Below are 20,824 nucleotides of genomic sequence, written 5' to 3' on the forward strand. Positions count from 1 at the left end.
ATATATATATGTGTGTGTGTGTGTTTATAGCTTGATATCTTCTTGCTGAATAAGTGTCTGTTGCCTTCACTAAAAACTGTTTCTGTTTTAATGGCATGGCTTATCAGTTTTTGAACAAAAGCAGAAAATACTTCAAACTAGAAAAGAAGTTTGACATCAAATTACTGACTAATGTAGATATACATATTTATAAACCTCACCATTTAAAGCAGTTACCTGTTTTCATGATGTGGCTTTAAAACACGTAACAGTGGAGCTACACCTTAAAAAGGCATAGCTCCCTAGGGGTTTCTGTTTGTGCCACACACAGTCTTTTCTGTCCTGGGGCTATGTTATGAAACGGGTTCTTTTCTCATAGATATTTTATATTGATGACCAGCATATATTTTCATATGAGCCTTTTGAAGCACTGTTTTCACTCTACTGAAATATGGTGTATAGTGGTAGTTTTATAGTAGTCACTTTAAACACTTACCTGTGTTTGCAGTGAGTAGTATGTGTGTGTCCAAACATATGTGTGAGCAGGCTTGTGTGTATTGGGGGGAGCAGTTGTGGGGGTTGTGGGGTTTTCCTGCCTTTACTTCCTGTTGTATACCTTGTTAAAGGCCAGCAGGCCACTGACAGTGGACAGATAAGACAGTCATGTGGTAATTAGCTCTGCTCATTAAAACTGACCTCAGGCTTTGTTTTGCCATCTGGATACACTGTCCTACCTCCTGTTAGACGGGTGTGTGTACGTGTGTCAGTCGACGTGAATGACTGAGACGGTTTGCTATTTTCATGGTTGTAAAAATGACCCCTCCTGGACTGTACGCTTTGTATCTCCATTTCTTCTCCATCTTTAGACTTGATCCCCCAAAATATTTTATCTGCTGGACATAGTAGATGCCTTCTGATCATGATAAAAAAATGAAAGATAACAAAGTAAAAAATGGCAATATTAGTAGCTTTTTAGATTCATTTTTAAAACTCTGAATATGACTTTGCTGCATATATTATTACCACTTAGATGTATGTTATAAAGACTATTATCTGTACAGAATGTACAGAATATCTGCACATAACAAACTCCTGCTTGTTGCTGCGTTTGGTTGAACTGATACATATGACTGGTTCCTCTGCTCTGTGGATCTTGGCATTTTTAAAGTGGTATTCATAACAGGAAATTCACTAGAGCATTGTTTGTAGGTGCACAGTCAGGTGATTCCTCAATTATGTTTTTAATTAAATATGGAGAGGAGAGGCTCGCATAGCTGGTTTGGGATGGAATGCAACAAATGTGGCGAATGAAATGCTGGTCTGTCAGTCAGGCGAGTTCAGGGTCTGTGAGGAAGTAATGAGTGGCTGCAGTCTTATATTTAACGGACAAACAGAGTGGACAACAGAATGTTTTATAAAATGTACTTTGTAAGATGTTGAAGTTTAACGTTCTTGCAGCAAGCTGCATGATAGCCTAACATGACATTATTTTATATATACGATTCACCTCTTCATCATTAAAATCAAGCATGATTCAAGACTGTATGATGTTTACGCAATGACCTGAGTGTAGTATCGCTAATGTTTACTTTGCCTCTGTCTTCTCAGTACTAGACCAAGGGGTTCAACCGAAAAAAAAAAAAAAAAATAAATAAAATAAATAAATATATAAATGAAAAAATCCAAAAACACTGGAGTCCACGAAAGTATAAGACAGGAAAAATTTAAAAAGTAAAAGTTGTGCGTGCGTGTGTATAAGAGGATTCAGAGTAAGTCTCTCTTGTCATAAATTCTTGTGAGTAGGAGCATCAGCTAATGGACAAGTGTGGGGGCAACAGTGAGTCATACCACTCTGTTCACAAGAACCCCATTTTCTGTCAGACCCTGTGTGATTTATGTCTGTAAGTGTGTGTGTGTGTGTGTGCGTGTGTGTGTGTGTGTGTGCGTGTGTGTGTGTGTGTGTGCGTGTGAGAGAGAGAGTGAGAGAGAAAGAGCTAAGGGAGACAAGTAAGATGTCTCCATTATAGTTGAGTATACCAGAGAGTATAGCTGTGTGTGAGTGTGTGGGTGTCTGCCAGAGCAGCAAGAAGAACAGTAGGTTTGTTGAGCAGTTCTCTGCAGGACAAAAGCGTCTCTGAGACACATGCCTATAGCTTATTATGCCGACATTAACAGAATAGCTCACTTTTTAAACACGTTGCACACTCAAGAATTTATTCATAATGTAGCTGAATGTGCTCCACTTCACAATGACAGTTAAGATCTGTTACAGAAAAATACAGCGGTATATTGTGTGTGACCATTGCATTATAAATACACAGCACAACAGTCTTTTATGCTACTTTATATGTTATATTTTAACATTTAAATGGGGCTTATGGAAGAATTTTTCATCTTTTATTTCTGTATTTTAGCCACACTGGGTTAAAGCATAGTCTTTGTCAGTATTGTCATGGTTGTCAGCCATTTTAGCTTGTGGCAACCCCTCATCACTTGTTAAGGACCTGAGCAGTATGAGCTAGGAAGAGATGGAGGTTTCTGGTATTATCCCTTGAACTGAATTTCTGCTGGTACTTTGGATTTACCTGTGAGTTATGGCACCAAAAGTCTGGCCAAACCATAACCCATCAGTAGCATTCACAATCCTGGATGAGATGTGATGGGATGTGAATGAAATGTGAAGCAACTTAAGGAGCTAGAATGAATCACCCCAAGTTGAAACACACACACATTTTTTTACTTAAAACACAAAGAAAAATAACAGTGTCATGATAGCTGACATGTTATGTAGTCTCAAAAACATGTAATAAGGCACTCTTACATACACTAAGATATGAAAAACATTCAACACTTAAATCATTTAACATCATTTTAACATGAGGTGTTTTACATCACAGTCATAATTCATATGAATAACCATGAATAATCCTTAATATTTATCTGAGACAGGCAGAGAATAAGTTCCATTTGATTTTATTCTCACGTGCTAAAAATCACTCCTGTAAACATCATTTTTTGAAATGTAAATGTGTGATCTGGAACTACTGGAATCACTTCCATCTTACTGTTGACCGGATGCATTCAAAAGTAACCAGGTTAGTGTGTCTGTTTGTGTGCGCGTGGGAGAGAGAGACAGAGAAAGAGCCTTGTATACTAGAAGGAGGCAAGACAGTGTCAGGATGACGAACTGTTGCTAGGCAGTGGTTGCTAGGTGGTGAATGGGGGAGGGGAGACAGGTTTGCAGTCAGTGATGGAATCTGAGGGTTTACCCCGGTGTGCACGTGTGTGTTCCCTTTAATGTGTTTGGTTGAACCACTGATGCTACAATGGATGCCCCTAAACACAATTTCTCCATCAAATAGGTTGATATTTTGGAGGTCTTTTAATTTAATCCCACAGTCAACGGCATCGCAAGTATCTAATTAATATGAAGAGTGATTACAATTTCTAGCTAATGTATATAACGCATCCAAGAAAAACGTGCGGTCTACCAGCATCAGATTCAACAATGGAAGAGCGAGGGACTTCTTTATTTTTCTGGTGCAGATTCATCAAAAAAAGCTGCAGAAACAGAGAATGAAAACAGCACACTTCCTGGCTTCCCCCGGAATGGTTACTGTGTTGTCAGCAGCAGGGGGAAAGCCTCTTGGTTTAATGGTTTACCTCTCAATGCGTTCAGATATGTACTGGCTTTTTATGTTTGTTTGTTTTTTTCTTTTTCAGCAGGTGCATCCCGAAATATGCTGTTCCGTGCTAGCTGGTGTTGTCAGGGCTGGTCTGAGCCAGTTGGGTGAAAGTTATTGTTGGAAGGCTGGCGGGGCGGGACACAGGCAGCCATTTGTACTCAAGGTCCTGTGATGGAGGGTCCAAACTCCAGCTGTAGTGCTTTAACAGGTACAAGCATGCCTCCTGCCAACAATACACACACACACACACACACACAGCTTTTTTAATATTTTAAGTATTTTTGTTGCATTGACATCAACAGAACGCACTTTCTGTTTGACAGTTGATATTTCAGGTTAAGAGCAGCGGGGGTGTAAGTGACAGTTTCGTCATTTTACAGCAGAGAAAAAACAAGATGTTACACTAGAAGGCATTTGGCAGAATAAGAGCTTCCGCATAGACTGAATAAGTCTCCAACTTGCAAAGCTACAGCCTCCATAATAGTCAATGTCTGATTGTATGCATCGTTTAGAAATGGTAATGCAACGCAACACCTTTTACCAGCCAAGCTAAATTGTACATCAGGTTCCTTGGACTTCGTAGGCAGAAGTAATGTCTCAAATCATGAATAATTCTCAGTTTTACATAAAAATATCTATGTGATAACACTGCAATTCTCACTTGTGAGCAGTTCACAGGAAAATAAAGCTGAATCTCTAGGCTGTTTCAGTCTACATGCTGTGCACTCTGAGCTCCACAGCTGGTGATATCATAGCCAGCTTTCCTCACTGGCTGATACTCAGCCAACGAACTGACCAATCACATCTTTCAGTAACAGCCAGTTGTCCCACCTCCCTCCACTTCATGAATGAAGATCTTCCTGATAGAGGGGGAGGAGCAGGATGAATGGATGGGGAAGGAGGTGGCAGGGAGGATGGGGGAAGGATAAAGTGAGGAGGCGATGAGTCACATCTCTGACCTAGAGCCCTGCGGTCTACTTTTTACTCTTGTCACACCCTCCTCCATGTATGTGTGTGTGTGCATGTGACTGTGTGTCACTGTTGGCATGTGTATGTGGCCTCTATAGTCATTACAGAAAAGGCTATAAAGAAGGACGAGGTTCAACGTGTGCTGCATTAGAGCAAAGCAAAGCAAACCTTGACTAAGGTGAGGGACAGTGTGTTAGATCAGCCAGTATATATGCTCCTCAGCATTGCACAGTGCAGCTGAAAAGACATTTGTCTGGATTAAATTATAGTAAAATTGAACAGATTTCAGAATAATATAAAAAAAATTTAAAATAAAAAATAAAACTGAAGGATTTTTTTTTAATAGAGATTTCATTACTTTCCCTAGTAAAATGTCCCTGAAGATTATTGAAATTAAATGTGATATTGCAGTTTGTCAAATCAAAAGTCAAATCAAGATTCCATGTTCAACTGAATAAGAATTTTAAAATACGAAAGAAAACTTGTAGCTGATTACTAATAAACAAACAAAAAACTGTGCAAATCCCTTGGTAAACTTTGACCTTAGGTACTTGTCCTAGTTATGTGAACTCACTGCTCTCACATGGCGACTCTAGAATGCCACTGCACACTGCTTGCTAAACGTCGACCACTACATCTCTGCTCTTTGCTATGCATAGATGGGTTATTAATGTACGTGTGCTCACTTTTAGGTGAGATAGTGAGATCGGAGAGCTGAGGAGAGCGAGGGGATAACATGCAGCAAAGACTCCTGAACTTGGATGGCTCAGAACTGAGTCTTGTGTGATTTCTATCAGGTGAGCCACCAGTACATCTCTCGATATATATGCTTAACTTTTTTTAAATAATTACAGTTTTGGCTACTTCATCTGTCTCTCGAATCAGTCAATACATGTGCCCTCTATTGAACAGCATGCACATTACTGTATTTACACTGCAACACAGGTTAATCAAGTTCAACCTTGATTAAAAGCGTTCCTATACACTGGGAAGAACACACCAAATAAATAAATAAATAAATAAAATAATAATAATAAAATAAAAAATTGCCTCCAGTTATTGAAGATAAGTAATCCACTTATAAATAATGAGATATGATTGTCCCGATGAACAATGAGGAGAGCTGAATGAGGTGAGAGCAGATCATTCAACCACTGTGAACATTTCAAATGAGCTCCTTTCAAGCAAGACTAACATTTCCAGTGACTCGTGTGTGTGTGTGTGTGTGTGTGTGTGTGCAGGACTGAGTCATGCATTTTGGATAGCTTGCACTGTCATCCCTGTCCATGCTCTTTAATAAACTGAGGGGAAAACATGTAGTTGTTGTGATGCTATAACACAGTAGGTTAGACAGTTAGTTACCAGTCTGACTCAACGGATGTGGACTGCAGAGATAAGCCTCTTATTGACTGGCTAACGCAATCTGCTTCCTTCCTGCTGCTTGCTACATTCACTGAGAAACACCAGCAATAAGAGAGTGATGGTGGCATGAGTGGAATAAATTAAGTAGTCATGAAAACTTCAAGATAATACAGAACAGCATTTTTTTGTGGATACATTTCAAGTGCTTCCTAATGTTCAAAGACCTTTTGCTAAAAACCATTGACCAAATTATTCTATCAGAGCATTTCTCACCAGCCATAACTAGTTCAAGGAGACCTCTAAAAGTTTGGATTGTGTATATTATTAGCGTATATTCTCTAATGTAAGCCACAAACATCACCATATACAGCTAACTAGCCACCTGCCATAACCTGACAAAATAGTAGCTCATGGCCAAGAGGTGTTTCATTCACAACTATAGTATTTGGGTCTACATAAAACAAAAATAAAAAATAAAAAATAAACAAACAAACAAACACATCCACAGTGCATATGCTTCCAAAAAATATGTCGGAATGACTGCTAGCAGACAATCAACTATTTGCTGGAATTGAGCAGCCTTCTTTTGCCTTTTATTGTTTTATACATTTATGTTTTGTGCAGCAGGAGGAATCTAAGATGGTTCAAGAAGTGGAAGTTTGGGAAAATGTCCGCTACATTTGGTTAGATTCTCAACCTGCACAAAGGTGTGGCTGTAATGACTGAAAGTCATAGCTCAGACAGGTGAAGCCTCCGGGATTCACTGGCTCACAGTGATTGTTTTCAAGTTGGTGTCACTCCTGTACGCTCAGGTCTCACATTGCATACATGCACAGAGCTACAAGGAAAACACATGTACCATATCTCTGTTTGTCTGTGTGTTTGTGCATCTCCTGAGTAGGCTACGTATGCAATTGTGGCTATGGTGAATATTGCCATGGGGAAGAACAGGTGGTTTGAGCAGGACAGCCTGTGCCACACACACACTCTCCATCTGATACCTCTAATAAGCGTACACACACACTGGCTTTCCCTGCCTCACACAAATGAAGAGCCAAACATTTCATCATTCTCTAAAGTGGTTCTCTAGTTACTCAAAGGTTGGGGGATGGCTCACGCTGCTCTCTGTCACTGCTGAGTTGCAAAATTATGGACTAATGCTCCGATGCCCTTATTTTTTGTCTGCCAAGATATGTCAGTCACTAAAAGTTACAGCATTGTTGTGCCTTAATCCAGCAGCAGATCCTCTTCAAATGATCCACAAAGATTTTCCACGGTGTCCATTTGGGGCTTTAACCATTAAGTACATATGGACTCAATTGAATAGGCAGCTACACTTTTAGATTTCCCTAACTGCACCTACTATGCCGTCATTGTATATATTTTTTTGTCTGTCGTTAGACACAAGTGTAAATCTTGGAGCTGTAGACATTTGCTCTAAAGTCTGAGGCAACAAAATTAAAACTTAGTAACTAATTTGTTATTGTTTAAGGACCCCTGAAGTTTGATAAGAAGCAGCTTTTGTAGTGTGATGTTCTATAATGGACAGGTGTAGTTATATTGCTCTTGTTACTGTTCTTGGATGTAGAGTTTGTAGACATTCAACTTTGAGCCAGTAGGTAAAATTGAGAGTTGCAACTCCATTCATTAAATACAACAGAAAGCTATGAATAAAGTGACAAAGATTCCATTCTTTGTACGTATTTATGTGTGGCTGTGTGTGGCAAAGAAATTGAGTCACCTTAAGGAAGACATCAGTAAGTTTAGATCCGATACAACTCCTGGGCCCATTGCCCAAGGAACACAGTACGTTCTCCTGGCCAGCATTCCTGTAAATACAAAAATACCTAGTTAGAGATTTTGGATATTATAGAAAACAAAAAACACTTGCACACACATACACATACACAAAACATTTAATATTCATGTTTTTGGTTTTTTTTTTTTTTCATGAGTCAGAGTGCTCAAATCAGTATTGTTTACAGGACTGGATTCCATTCATAGTTGTTACTAAAGAGAATAAGGAGCACTTCATGTAGGACACTCAGAGGAGCCATTGTTATCAACAGCATGAGCACTGGATCTGACATCATATAAAGATCAGATGATTACATTTGGTCAAGAGGGTCTCTCAACAGGAGCGGGGTTGTAGCCGGTGGTGAGTGAACTTTATGTATATAGTGTGAATACGATAAGGATTGGATTTCGTGTGAAATGGTATGTGTATAAATTGTAATTGAATATGTCCAATCATACCTTTTGATTGGATTAGTACCCATTAGCTATCAATGTGATATACATTTTAATTTCTTTGTCTCTACTTAAAGTTATTTATGCCTTATACAACTGCACTTTGCAGCCTGCAAACTTCTTCCACTGCCTTTTTCAGCGCAGGTGGCTTCACTCATTTACAGGTTCACCTGGACCCCAAGTCTGAAGGGTGCACAATAACACAACATGTACACGAATCAACACCACAGCTTGACACCATGTCTGTAACTTTCCAGCATAACTCCTCTCAAAATGCTGGCTGGATCCAGTCAGCAGGTTTGTCAACAGCCTGCTGATGAAGGCCATCTCTCCCCTCTCGCCGCTAATGCATCCTGTCTTCCTGAAACCTGAGCTCTGATTAAAGGCAAACAGGAAGCATTAGTGGCTGTATAGCCAGGGTTCAATGTGTGTGTGTGCGAGTTAGAGAGGCAGAGAGAGGGAGAATATTAGTGTTCCCTGCAGCATCTGTCTAATGGTTTAATGTACTATTGAGCCCATCCTGAAACAGTAAGACACATAGTCTTGTAATGCTGAGACACAGAGAAGAAGCTGTACCCAGCAGTCCTACATAAGGTTATCAGGTTATAAGGTTGTCAGAGGTATAATCTTTTGGACAGCAAAATTTGTTTTTCTTGTATAAAATGTAATAAGAGACCAGTCTGGGCGGCTAAGATTGAATCCTGAAGACAAGAGGCAATAAAAATCTCAATTAATAAATACAGGGGATTCAGAAAAGTACTCTTAGACATTTTTTGAGTTGTTTTAATGGGAATTTTTTTTTTATTATTATATAAGAAGCAATAGTAAATACCAGGTTTTATGTCAGCACAGGTCAGAAAGAGAAGGGAGATTTCTAGGAGCCCCAAATGAAATGCAGCAATGAATGAAGTAATAAATCTCAAAATGACACATTTTTAAGTCCATCAATTACCATGTAAAAGAGTTCATGCTCATGGAACTTTTTGTGTCATCTGAAAATGATGGCAGTACAACTTACTACTGATATGAAATGACAAAACAAAACAAAGCAAAACAAAAAAGCCCCTTTCCAATAAGAAACCAGCTATCGGGACACAATGTCAGGCTGAACCAATTTCGCTGATTGTGGTTTTTAGGCAAGATCTGGGCAACAATGCCTACATTGAAATGGGATCTTAAGTTTGATTCCACTGTACCTATGAATGTTCACATTATAAACCAAATACAGGGCACTAGTTTTTTTTTCAACAATCAACTCACAATTTCACTTGATCTCAGTAAATGCTGCTCATTTTGGCCTGATGGTCTCTTTTGTATTTACATATATACATACATGGAAAACATATCTTTTAAATCTATGATTAAATAATTTAATTAAATAATTAAATGAACTCAACCAGCCCACATGAATAAAACTGTCAATTTAGACACAGACCATGACACACTAACTTGAACTTATCGCTCAGGATTCAGTCATTTCGAAATGCTCACACAGTGGTTGATTTATTGAAACATAAAAAGCTAAGTGAATTTCCATTTCAAATAAAAACAGACACGTCTGTCTTTTTCTGAAAAACCAGAAGGACACTTCCTGTTTTTATATTTATCTGAAACTAGCACCACAGCCTGCTGCAGTGGCTCTGATTTTTATCTGGCAGCATTTCCGATTCATTTATCTATGACCAGTGCCTGTGTGGGTGTTTGGCTGATAGGATGTTAACTTGCTAGCGCCACTGTTTGCTTGAAACTGGAAAAGCTCATTCACAAAAACACACACACAAACTGATGATATGTACGAAGAAACACACTCCATCAACACACAGAAACATACACATACAAATAGACAATATGGTTAAACTGTAGTTATGGTAGGTAGGCTTGTTATGTAACAGGACTGCAGTCATTAAATTAAACAGCCAGGTGGCAAGAAAACGATCCAGGCAACTATCAAGGCTGACAGGAAAATAATCTCCCGGAAGACTGACAAATGGAGAAGCAAAGACAGAAGCAGGTAGGAGGAGAGAGAAAAACAGACCGGAAGATAAAGGGAAGGTTAAAAGAGGAGATAAAGCAAACACACATGAACAGAAAAAGACAAAGAGACTGGAGAGCTAATTTGTTAATCCTAAATGAGGGAAATTCACTAAATTGAAAACGGCCTTCCTAGTATACAAATGCTACTGTAATGTTATTAGACGCTATGCTATTTAAAAATGGGCAACAAAAATAAGTATGAATTTGAAAACAGGGCATTTAATTTCAAAAGCAGCAATGATGTGCCTTGTTTTTTTGTTTTTTGCTTTATCATTTTTGCAGTATAGCATGACACAGATGAATGAGCTTAATAATATTTCGGCTAAACAGACGATACTTGTCAGTATTGGTCTTTAGTAAGATTTGTTGGCTGGATAAAGGCAACAAAAGCAGGATATCACCAGACTTATCCTTTCATCGTCAAATTCCTTAAAGTTAAGCTTTAAGTTTGGGTGTCCTTGACCAACCAGACATTGAAGCACGGACAGTCACACTTTCTCATTCAGCTTCCTTTTGATTCATTTGTTTTGCTCATGATGTATGTCTTATAGGTCTGACACCATATTGCCTCAAGGAAAATCTCCTCTGACTCATCCCTTAACCCCATCCCACTTTCAGAGAGGGAGGTGTGCAAACACACACAAGCACACACACACACACACACACACACACACACACAAAGCACATAGGGAATCCCCATTGGTAAAAATGAGTTTGAGGTAGCCAGTTACCATGGCAGCAGCTACCTGTCTACTCATTCATAGATTTTATTTATTTATTTATTTTTTATCTGAGCACTCTGCTGCTTTTAAACACACATCTATTGCCAAGTTAATATTGTGTTCTGCATAAACAGATAATTAAAAATAAATTGATCATCCTATATTATTATATGTATTTTAGTTGTTTTACCTTAAAATCTTTGTTTAAACTATGTTTAATAATGAATGGAAACTCAAATACAGTAATGTGTTATGTAAATGATTACAGGATTTCCTTGAGATAAGATAAGAAAGCAAATTCGCTAGGTCATATTGTGTGTAATGCTGTTGGAAAAAAAAAAACCCAATAACATCAAAATAATGAACTCGTTTATACAGCTAAATAAATCCAAACAAACTAATCAAAGGCACTGAAGGGATGTCTATAAAAATATATCATATTTGACTATGAAATTTGGCTCTGTCATAAAACAGTATGATATGTTGAGATTTGTTGTATAGTCATGTTTGCAAAAAGGGCAGGAAGAAGAGGTCATTCCTCAGAATCCTTTATGGTTTTATGATGATGAATATATTTGACTGATAAAAGGGAAACTCCAAATTAAAAGAGGAGATTTCCTGCTTTTGGTTTCAGAGCAACACATATGCACTAAGAGCTAAAAAAAAAAAAGAAAAAGCAGGATCATTTCTGACTCATTTTACTGCATCCCATCCCACTCCACAGGGCACAGGGCCCTTACACACACACACACACACGAGGGAATCAGTAAAGATGGTGTCAGGTGACCAGTTTCCATGGCAGTTACCTACATACATACATTCATAGATTTTTCCGCTCTGTGCTGTCGACTGAGTGACGGTGCATGAATGAAAACAAAGAGGTGAATGGAGGAATTGGAGGAAGACAAACAAACACACACACACACACACAAAAAAGTGTGATTCTGTACAGGAGCCAGAAGAGATTTCCTTTTAACAGAGCTGGTAGGTGACAAAGTGAAGGATGTTAGTGAAGGATGCTGACCTGTAATATGTCTTTATATGTCTCTGTCTATCCTCGTCAGAGTGATCAGTTCACACTTCAGTATTTGGGCCTCCAATGTGGCTTTGAGTACACAGCATGATATTCCAATACAGAATCATAAAGGAAGCTACAGTCTAGACCACAAAGTAGATTACTAATCTGCTATCTAAAGAAGGATTAATATGACAAAATGAATGAATGAATGGATTTGCTATTTCTCTCTTCCTTTCTCTCTCACACAACAATAATACCTGATTTGGCAGAAAAATTGCCACTCTGCCTGTAACCACAGTGTTTTCATTTGAGTCCCATCTGTTAATTCAGTCTCACAATGCATGGCATGTGATCACAGGCGAAAAAACAGAAGCTGCATGCATGAAAACCATCATCTATTTTGAGTTGGTAGCCAGTGAAACCTATGGTTATGTCAATTTCACCAAAGGACAGTTCAATTCAATTACAGCTATGTCTGTTTCTAAATTCATACATTCCTGTTTCATTTGAATAATTACTGAATAATTTTCAAACTTGTGATTCACTCAATAATGTACACAGCTTTAAAACTTCAGAAAGGCCTCAGCTACTTTAAGTAATCTGTAAACTGGCCGGGAAACATGAGTCACCCACCCAGTCACAAGCTATCCCTGTAGTAACACAAATTGTCTCTTCTAGAGATTGTTTCCACAATTCATTGCAAAATGAGAAATGTCAATCTCTGCGTGAAAAACAAACAAACCTTTTAGCTGCAAAAAAAGAAATGAATTCAAAAATGATGCTTTTGGATAAAATAGGTGCTTCCTTGAGGTTAGAACTTAATTATCTTGGCTGAAATGCAACCTTAATGGTTAAGAATAGACAGTGTAACACTAAAACGGTCACCTGACAATAACCACTGAAAGGCTTTGTCACAAGACTGCAAACATTTTGGGTCAGTTGCTGAAATAACTGAATGAAGACCAAATCCTTACCTTCCACTCCACCTCTCTGGTAGGAACTTGTCAGGCTGCTGGAAGACCTCTGGGTCGCGGTGGACAGTGTAGCTGATATAGATAGCACCATAACCCTTTGAAATATTATGTCCTGCCAGTGTGGAGTCCTGCACACACATACACAGAAGGAGACACCACAACATTATAGTGTATGACAGTAACATTGTGATAATTTACACAATGATGAACAACTGTTTATTTTTCATGTTGTTCCAATTGTCGTTGGTGTGTTTTTGTGCATTTGTCTTTATAGTTTAATACCACAAAGTGTGTCAACTTTTTGTGAGAGTCTTGTAACTAAATATTTTATAATTTCAGCGTGTGTGTGTGACCATCACCAGCCCTCTTTGCTACTTTGAAGCAAGCTTGTTGGTCTTTATTGAGTGAAATGACCTTTGTGTGGCAGGGAGGCCAGTGCAGCACCACAGTGAATTAAAGAAGGGGGGGGGGGGGGGGACTAGATACAGCACAGAAGTTTAGACATGGGAAGGGAAGCAGGTGATCTCAAGCTCATGAGAGTCCAGAGGGTTTCTGTATAGATCTAGATGGGAGTCCAGATAAGTTAAGGTGTCCCAACAGAGGTGCAGAGTCAAAGATGGGGTACATCGTGATAGATTGAAAGAGCAGCTAAGCCAATTTTTGGCAGGATTCATTAATTCTTCATGATATGACCCAAACTGAGCTGGGAAGTGAAACAATACATGCATGGTGGAATTCCCTAAATATGAGTGAGACCATCACCAGGGCCCAGAGTCAGGTCAGGTCAGGCTCCCCAGGCCCGCCACCCTGCATGTGGGGAAAAACAAGAGGCACCCAAACTGTAGCCACGCAGCGTGCAGCTGCCCCCAGTATTCCAGGCATGCAACAGCAAGCACCACTGAACCACCAAAGCAAGCACACTTAGGAGTGGAACAGGAGGGCCCCCCCGCCTCCAAACACCCACCCTCTACCCTTTAAAACATCTGACATCATAATCCTAATCCAAGTTGTGCAATCTGAATGTATCATATTCAAAGCTGCCTGTTGAGCAGGACTTTTAGAATGTGAAGCAGATTTCTGCGAACATCATCTGCACTAAAAGTGAACTCTGAACATCAGCATGACAGTATTGTAAGAACCTGCTGTAATAATCATTTGAGGCAAACTGAATGAGATACATTTTAACCCCGTTGTCTGATTTGAATGAAAACTGAAATTCCCATTTCAACAAAATTTCCCAAGTTGTTTTTCCCTAGTCAAAGGAGCCGCCTTGGGGCAAAAAGGACACTCACCCAAATGATGCCCATTTAATTCACCTTTTCACTACATCCATTAGCTACACTAATGGACTGCCAGAGAACATGATCACTGTTTCTCTTTCCCCTACCCTCTCTCATTTTTCTCTCTGCTGGAGTGGAAAATCTTATACAAATCTCCTTCCTTCTTGTGGTTCTCACTGAGAGCTGTGAGTTCATTCCCTCTTAGACCTGCTCTCAGGAACCTAAACACATTCACATAGCTAAAACTATTGCATATCTTAGTTCCACCCGATGGAACTTCTGCTTTTTCCACCTGATCATGAATACTAATCTCTCTCTTTCTTTACACGCTTACCTGCACACATCTCATTAACTCCTTTCAGTGTAGATCCAACACTTATGTTCTTGCTTTTATATTTAGCAGTATTTTTGAAGTCATACAAAGTGGATGACAAAAGAAGGACTGTGACTTGATAAGAGCTACTTTTAAATTTTGGGTGAAATACTATGCAACAAAACTAATCTATTCTCGTGCACATGATGCACTATAGATATTCTTGTATTCTTTGCTCCCCTGATGACACCAAACCCAGATGGATTCATGCGTGTTCAGTTACGTTTGTTGTTTTGTTGCTCTGTCCTGTCCATTATGGGCTTCAAGGCTACACAAGTCTTGTGAACGCATTTCTCCTCTATTTTCAAAAACCCCACACACGAAGCCCTGTCGCACCAAGGCCATCAGTGATCAAAGTGTACTAGTCCATTTCCTAGAAGGGACAAATGACTTTCCACTTGGCTTTGCGGTGTCACCAGTGTACCCCTCCCATCGACCCCACCCACCCGACCCCCACCTCACTTCCTTCTTTCTGGCGGACTGAAGCCGATCAATCACAGAGACAGATCAATGCCTCTAACTGGGTTGTTGCATAAGCCAGTTTGATGACGTCACAGTAGTCGAAGTGGAGTAGCTCTGACCACCCTACCATCAGAGTAAGCAGCCAGCAAATCAAAGGACAGGATTTCAATTAAAGTGCAAATCTATTGGTTGACAAGATTGATGTTATATCTGTATACAGAGTAAAGGTTGCATTGTGTTAATTATGTTCTTGAGTGAACATAAAATTCACCCAAATGCTGAAAAATGTTCCCTGTCAACATTTAAATCAAAATAAAGAGGTTTTTAAAAGGGCATCTACCAACACAGGCTGAATGATATAAAACGTTAAGCCACTTCACTCAGTAGAAAGGACCTGACAGTGGAAGAGACTTTCATTTACAGTAATCTGTCGCCATCTAGAGGAGAGGTGTCCAACACGCTTTGTGAACACAACAGGAGTATAAATATATTGAGTTGCATTTCCAGCCACCATAAATCCTTCAAAATTTACAATAATGGGACAGTTGTCACACACTTGTGGACCTTGTCACCTGGTGCTCTCCAACAATACTTAAACCCTTATTAAATTCTTACTTATCCTGCATCTGCATGAAATTAATCCAGAGCTTAATACTTGATTCAACACATTTCTCATGTAAACTAAACAAAGACAGCTGAAACATTGTAGTACTGAGTATGCTGCACTGCACTCACACTTATTGTCAAAAATGTGGCATATTAAATTAGAATGTGCTCCGGATGCACAATGTGACACCTCAGGTGGCATTCCCTGACACATTAACACTTGCTGGCAGTGGTTATCAGACCGTGTCAACATTTCCTCATATACCAGTGTGGAACCTCCAATTTCTTGGAAAGCTGTATTACACTGATTAATCACTTCATCCTTATGATATTGACTGAGACCAGAAGTGTTTTCTCATTCAGTGCTAGGCACTATGGGTGTCAGTGGCCACCTGAGGAGTCCTACCTGATTAGCTATTCGACGTCCACCAATAAAAGGAGGCCAGAGCCTTTGAACCTCCAGCAGTACTCTGTGCAAGTAATCAGGGTCTTCTAAGGCTTGTCGTCGTGTCTCCTCCTGATCAAGTAGAGATATTGATTTGTTAATTTAACACATACAACAGGAATAAATGATGGTTACGAAAGAGAAAAGAAAAACTATTAATTAATTAAAATGTAGTGCTCTATTATTACCAATTTGCATTGCATATTTCTTTGATTTAAGTTTGTAAAAAGGTAATAAATGGATGATAGATTTTAAATAAAATTGCAAGTAATGTCCTAAGTTCAAGTTTTCTTAAATTCTTTAGTGTATTAAATATCAAATTGTCCAGCTGTATCTTGTTGTTATTGTGGGTTATCAACAGATACATTTTTGTCTTTGTTTGTGTACCTGTTCATTTCCACAGAGTGCCAGTGTGAAGGAGGTGAGCAGTGATGCCAGAGCTTTAGGAATCAGAGCTGAGATGAACAACAGGAGATGCTGGGAGGCGCAGCTGGAGTTGGGCAGCGGCAAGGAGGCGAGAGTGCCCACAAAACTAGTGGTGGGGGGGAAGCGGGAGACAGAATATTATGCATAACAATGAAATTGCAATTACGAAGAGCCACTATGTCGCTGCGCTTTTATAAAATCTGTTCTTGTAATTTGGGTACAAATAGCTGACTAATACTATTTGAGATGGATGACAATAGGAAAGATCAGTCATTAACTTTCTACCTACTTTTATTTAATGCTTCACAATGAGGTGGAATTATATCTTCATATAGTTGTAGTAGCAGTAGTAGTAGTAGCAAGAAAAAAGAAATAAGAAAGGGAAAGAAAGCATAAAAGATAGACAAAAAGAAAGGAAAAGGGGGAAGGATGAGGATTTCTTTACTACAATTTGTTTGTGCGAGTCCATTTTGTGTGTGTCAAACACAAAGATAGTGATAACAAAAGTCTCACCCCCGTGTGTCATTCTCCAGTTTGTCTTTGATGATGTCCATTAGTTTATCTCTGGCATCTAGAGCAGTGGAGAAACCCGATGACCACAGGGGAACCTTCACGTTGACTGGAGCAGAGATCAGGCCTGCAGGGGCAGACAAGGACAGTTAGGAAAAACATTTGGGGAAGTGGTACATTTTTGCAATCTTGTGTTGCAGAACAATGACTTCTGACAAAGACAATATCTGTGACTATCTTACAATGCTAGTACTATTACTGGAGCAGTTTGTGTCAACTGCACTGTACATATTTGCATATATCAGTGTTCCTTACCATGCCAATGTTGGGTGCAGAGCTGTGAAATTTCCTCGAATAGTTCAGGCTGCTCTTCTGCTTGTACATTCAGAAAAAGGCCCAAGACCAACTCTGTCCCCAGTCGCTTAAAGACAGAGTAGACACTCTCTGGCTGCCCCCTACGTATCCATAGATCGCTTGCATCAGTTAGTTGCATAAATTAATTACATTTATTGCCCTAAAATAATTAGGCTAAAATAATCAAGCACTTATGGCCGAAAATCTGTTAAACAATCTACATTTTATACTATTAAATCTTTTAAATCTTTAAATCTTTTGAGGTGCTGGAGGTTTATGTTTAGTGGCTACCTGAGCGAAAGGTCCTTCAGACAGCGCTCACATACACTGTAGAGAGACAGAAGTGGAGAAAAACACACTTCTCATTTCAATGCAACCACAAAAATATGTCATGACAGGAAATGTACTGCAAACTGCATTGGTACTTTACAACAATAATGTATGCAACGGCCAATTCAGTCACAATGTGTTGCCCCTTCAACAAACAAAAATTCACTCAAGAGACCTTTGACATAGATGGACACAGCACAACTGTTGCAGCAATAAAAGCCTTGCAGTTGCGTCACACCTGTCCCTGCAAGCATTTCTGGTGCCGCCATGGACATTCAGACAGTAAGAGGCTGGACGCAGTTAATACACAGTCAGCCAGACCGGAAAGAGATTGAGCATTGTAGGCCTTACTAATGACTGCGTGAAGAGACATGTCATCTCCGAAGCGATCGCAGTCTCTGTTGGATTCCTCTCACCTGAACTCACTGCAACGCCCACCTCATCAGGACTATTTCCCTCACCTGCTGCACACAGCTGGCCCTGATCACCGGTCAGTTGGTATATAAGCCTCTGCTGCTCACTCACTCCTTGCCAGATTGTTTTTAGTATGCATGTAAGCCTTCTGGTCCTGGCCTTGCCTGTTGTCTGCTTCCCCAACACTTTCACCAGGTCAGTGGTGTCCAGCTTTTGGGTCCAAACCCAGAGCCCTCAAACTAGCAAACTAATGAATGAACATCAACAACAAAATCATTGCTAACAAAATGTAGCATGAAGCTAGGCCGTAACACTATTCCAACGACTTCCATACCTATTGATGTAATCGCGTGATGATTCCAAACAACTTCCTGAAAACAGGCTGGCGAGGGACAGACGGAGAAGACATGCCTCTTCACCTGAATCAAACAGACAGAATTTGATTTTTTTTTTCTTTTTTTTCTTTTTGAAGGTGATCTTTTCTTACACAAATATCAAGACTGCATTGTAGCATGGGACGAAAGTTTTCACATTAACACATAAATCACTGAAATGTTAGCCATAGGTATTCTCTTTACAATCAACCACAAATTTTAAACAACCTACCTATCCAAAGTGCCAAATGTCTTGTTTTGACCAATACACCATATCCAAGACCTTTTACTTTGACTGTCACAGGTAACAGCTTTCAATGTAACTTAAATTAATATCGAAGATGGGGCAAATTAATTTTGTTAGGCAGCTGTTGAAGCCCTTGTGTTTTAATATCCTGGCCCCAGAGAGCCACATTTGCAGCTCAAGTTTGTTTGTGGAGCTGCTGATTGTGTGCGTTTACCATTGGTGGTGACAATGGTGTCACCATACATGTTGGTCATCAAATCAGTCGGATCCTTCAGAAAAACATTGGACTTCTCTGAAACACAACACATATCACCATGATATACATACAAACATATACACACTATTTAGAGTTATTACACAATACAACACACACTGTTGGATTCCGTTGGCAGATGTGTGTGTGTGTGTCCCGAACAGAAAGCAGGAGAGAGTGCCGTATTAAGGATGTGCAAATGTTTCTTGGATCGAACGTAAGTAAAATGAAAAATGAAGATTCACTCACATACAAGTTGGGGGTGGAAAAAAATATTCTTATGAGTCATTTTTTGACAGGGGACCATCTTTATAGAATTATAGTATTAAGTATTTTGCTGTGGCTTGATAAGTAAAATTCCTAATCTTCACCGTATTATGATCAAATGAATACTGTTTTGTTTTGTTTTTTTACATTTCAGTAACAATACATTTCTAATATTGTTTAATCATGTTATATTTACTCTAACGCCAACATGACAAATCAAGAAACTTTCTACCTTTGACCAATATGCTGCTGATGATGCATTGAGCTGTTACATTTACATTAATTAAATGAGTTGTTATATATTACAACATATAGTAGATGATGCTACAATGTGCATGTCAATTACATTTTTTTGCATCATGTCCTATTATTTTCCATTCATTAGATAGCTGCTAATACTACTTTACAAAGGCTGGCAGAACAAAAGATTACAACACTTGATCTCACTTACATCCCCTTCTCTCCCCTCTGAAACATCATCACGAGTCTCTCCCATGACAGATCACACTAATCTCCCGGGCTCAGTTTATTCCCTATTGAGAAAATTTCCATTTTGTTCCGCTGCCGATGTGACTCACTAGCCCGAGGCAAAGAACAGAGACGCACTATTTACCGCTCATCTGTTCATTACAATTTAAAAAAAATGGCGCACCCTCTGAAGATGGTTAACAATTAATTCGTAAATGATCAGCCACGCAATTAAGAAGAGGAACGACTCTGATCTTGAGCAACCTGATCCATCAGTTTCTCGAAACAGAAACATTTACTTCCAACTCAGACGTGTACACCTGTACGCGCACGTATAGACGCTGACGTAAAGGGCTCGTACCACACAGCAGCTCTGTCGCTGCCTTCACGGAGCAGACGAACACGGTCGGTCTGTTCATCAGGCGGGCGAGGAACACTCTGCTCCGGTGTTTCTCGATCCGCTCCCGGCAGAAGCCCACCGGGTCCCGGTAGAAGTCCAGCGATTTGTCCCCGAGCACCGACACACCTGCGCTTCCTGGTAACTTAGACATCGGGGAGAGAGGTTTGCGGGACGCTGCTCCGCCTGGTCCGGTCCGGTCTGGTCTGGTCTGGCTCGTAAGGTGGATCTTGAAACGGCAGCCGGCTAAAACGGATTCATCAAAACTTAATCCCGGTTCGGGCTAAACCCGGCTGTCATCGGCTGGGGCTGGTGTCAGTCGGACTGAAGCCGTTTCGGTGTTTCGCCGATTGCTCCGAGGTATCAGAAGGCATCCGATCTTACCGGGAAGTGATGCGTTCAGGTGCTGTTTGGAAATTCACAAATAAGCTTTGGTTTTACTTCTGCAACCTCCTGTTACGTCACCGTCATGGCTGGTCTTCCTTTTAAGCCCTCCTATCGCGTTCGGGTCAAATTTGACCGATTTACAACTTAAAAGACTCATAAATAGACCTTATGATATACTCCACACTATGCACTTGAACATATAAAAGTGATGATGACCTCTTTCATTGAATTTTGAGT

General features: G+C 39.7%; 1 protein-coding gene across 2 annotated transcripts; it reads right to left on the minus strand.

Annotated features, from left to right (window-relative positions):
* Positions 1-2,227: 2,227 nt before the first annotated feature.
* On the minus strand, positions 2,228-20,585 carry LOC115052475 (putative cytochrome P450 120). Of its 2 annotated transcripts, none has more exons than XM_029516607.1 (11): positions 20,165-20,585; positions 19,030-19,107; positions 18,529-18,613; positions 17,742-17,777; positions 17,412-17,551; positions 17,100-17,223; positions 16,548-16,650; positions 16,122-16,232; positions 12,995-13,122; positions 7,738-7,825; positions 2,228-3,888 (listed from the first exon to the last, which is right to left on the minus strand). In XM_029516607.1, exons 1-11 carry the CDS (start codon positions 20,352-20,354, stop codon positions 3,733-3,735), a joined length of 1,239 nt encoding a protein of 412 aa, XP_029372467.1. In that variant the 5' UTR covers positions 20,355-20,585; the 3' UTR covers positions 2,228-3,732. The 2 variants fall into 2 exon arrangements, with proteins under 2 accessions (XP_029372467.1, XP_029372466.1); XM_029516606.1 differs by having other exon boundaries at positions 16,548-16,692.
* Positions 20,586-20,824: the final 239 nt, after the last annotated feature.

The sequence above is a fragment of the Echeneis naucrates genome, chromosome 12, assembly GCF_900963305.1.
Source record: "Echeneis naucrates chromosome 12, fEcheNa1.1, whole genome shotgun sequence".
Classification (NCBI taxonomy): Eukaryota; Metazoa; Chordata; class Actinopteri; order Carangiformes; family Echeneidae; genus Echeneis; species Echeneis naucrates.

Excerpts from the sequence above, each read along its gene's own strand:
- LOC115052475 (XM_029516606.1), bottom strand. The coding sequence starts at position 20,354 with ATGTCTAAGTTACCAGGAAGCGCAGGTGTGTCGGTGCTCGGGGACAAA. Across the intron at positions 17,778-18,528 it reads TCACGCGATTACATCAATAG|TGTATGTGAGCGCTGTCTGA; the intron begins GTATGGAAGTCG and ends GTCTCTCTACAG. Across the intron at positions 17,552-17,741 it reads CTGAAGGACCTTTCGCTCAG|GGGGCAGCCAGAGAGTGTCT; the intron begins GTAGCCACTAAA and ends ATGGATACGTAG.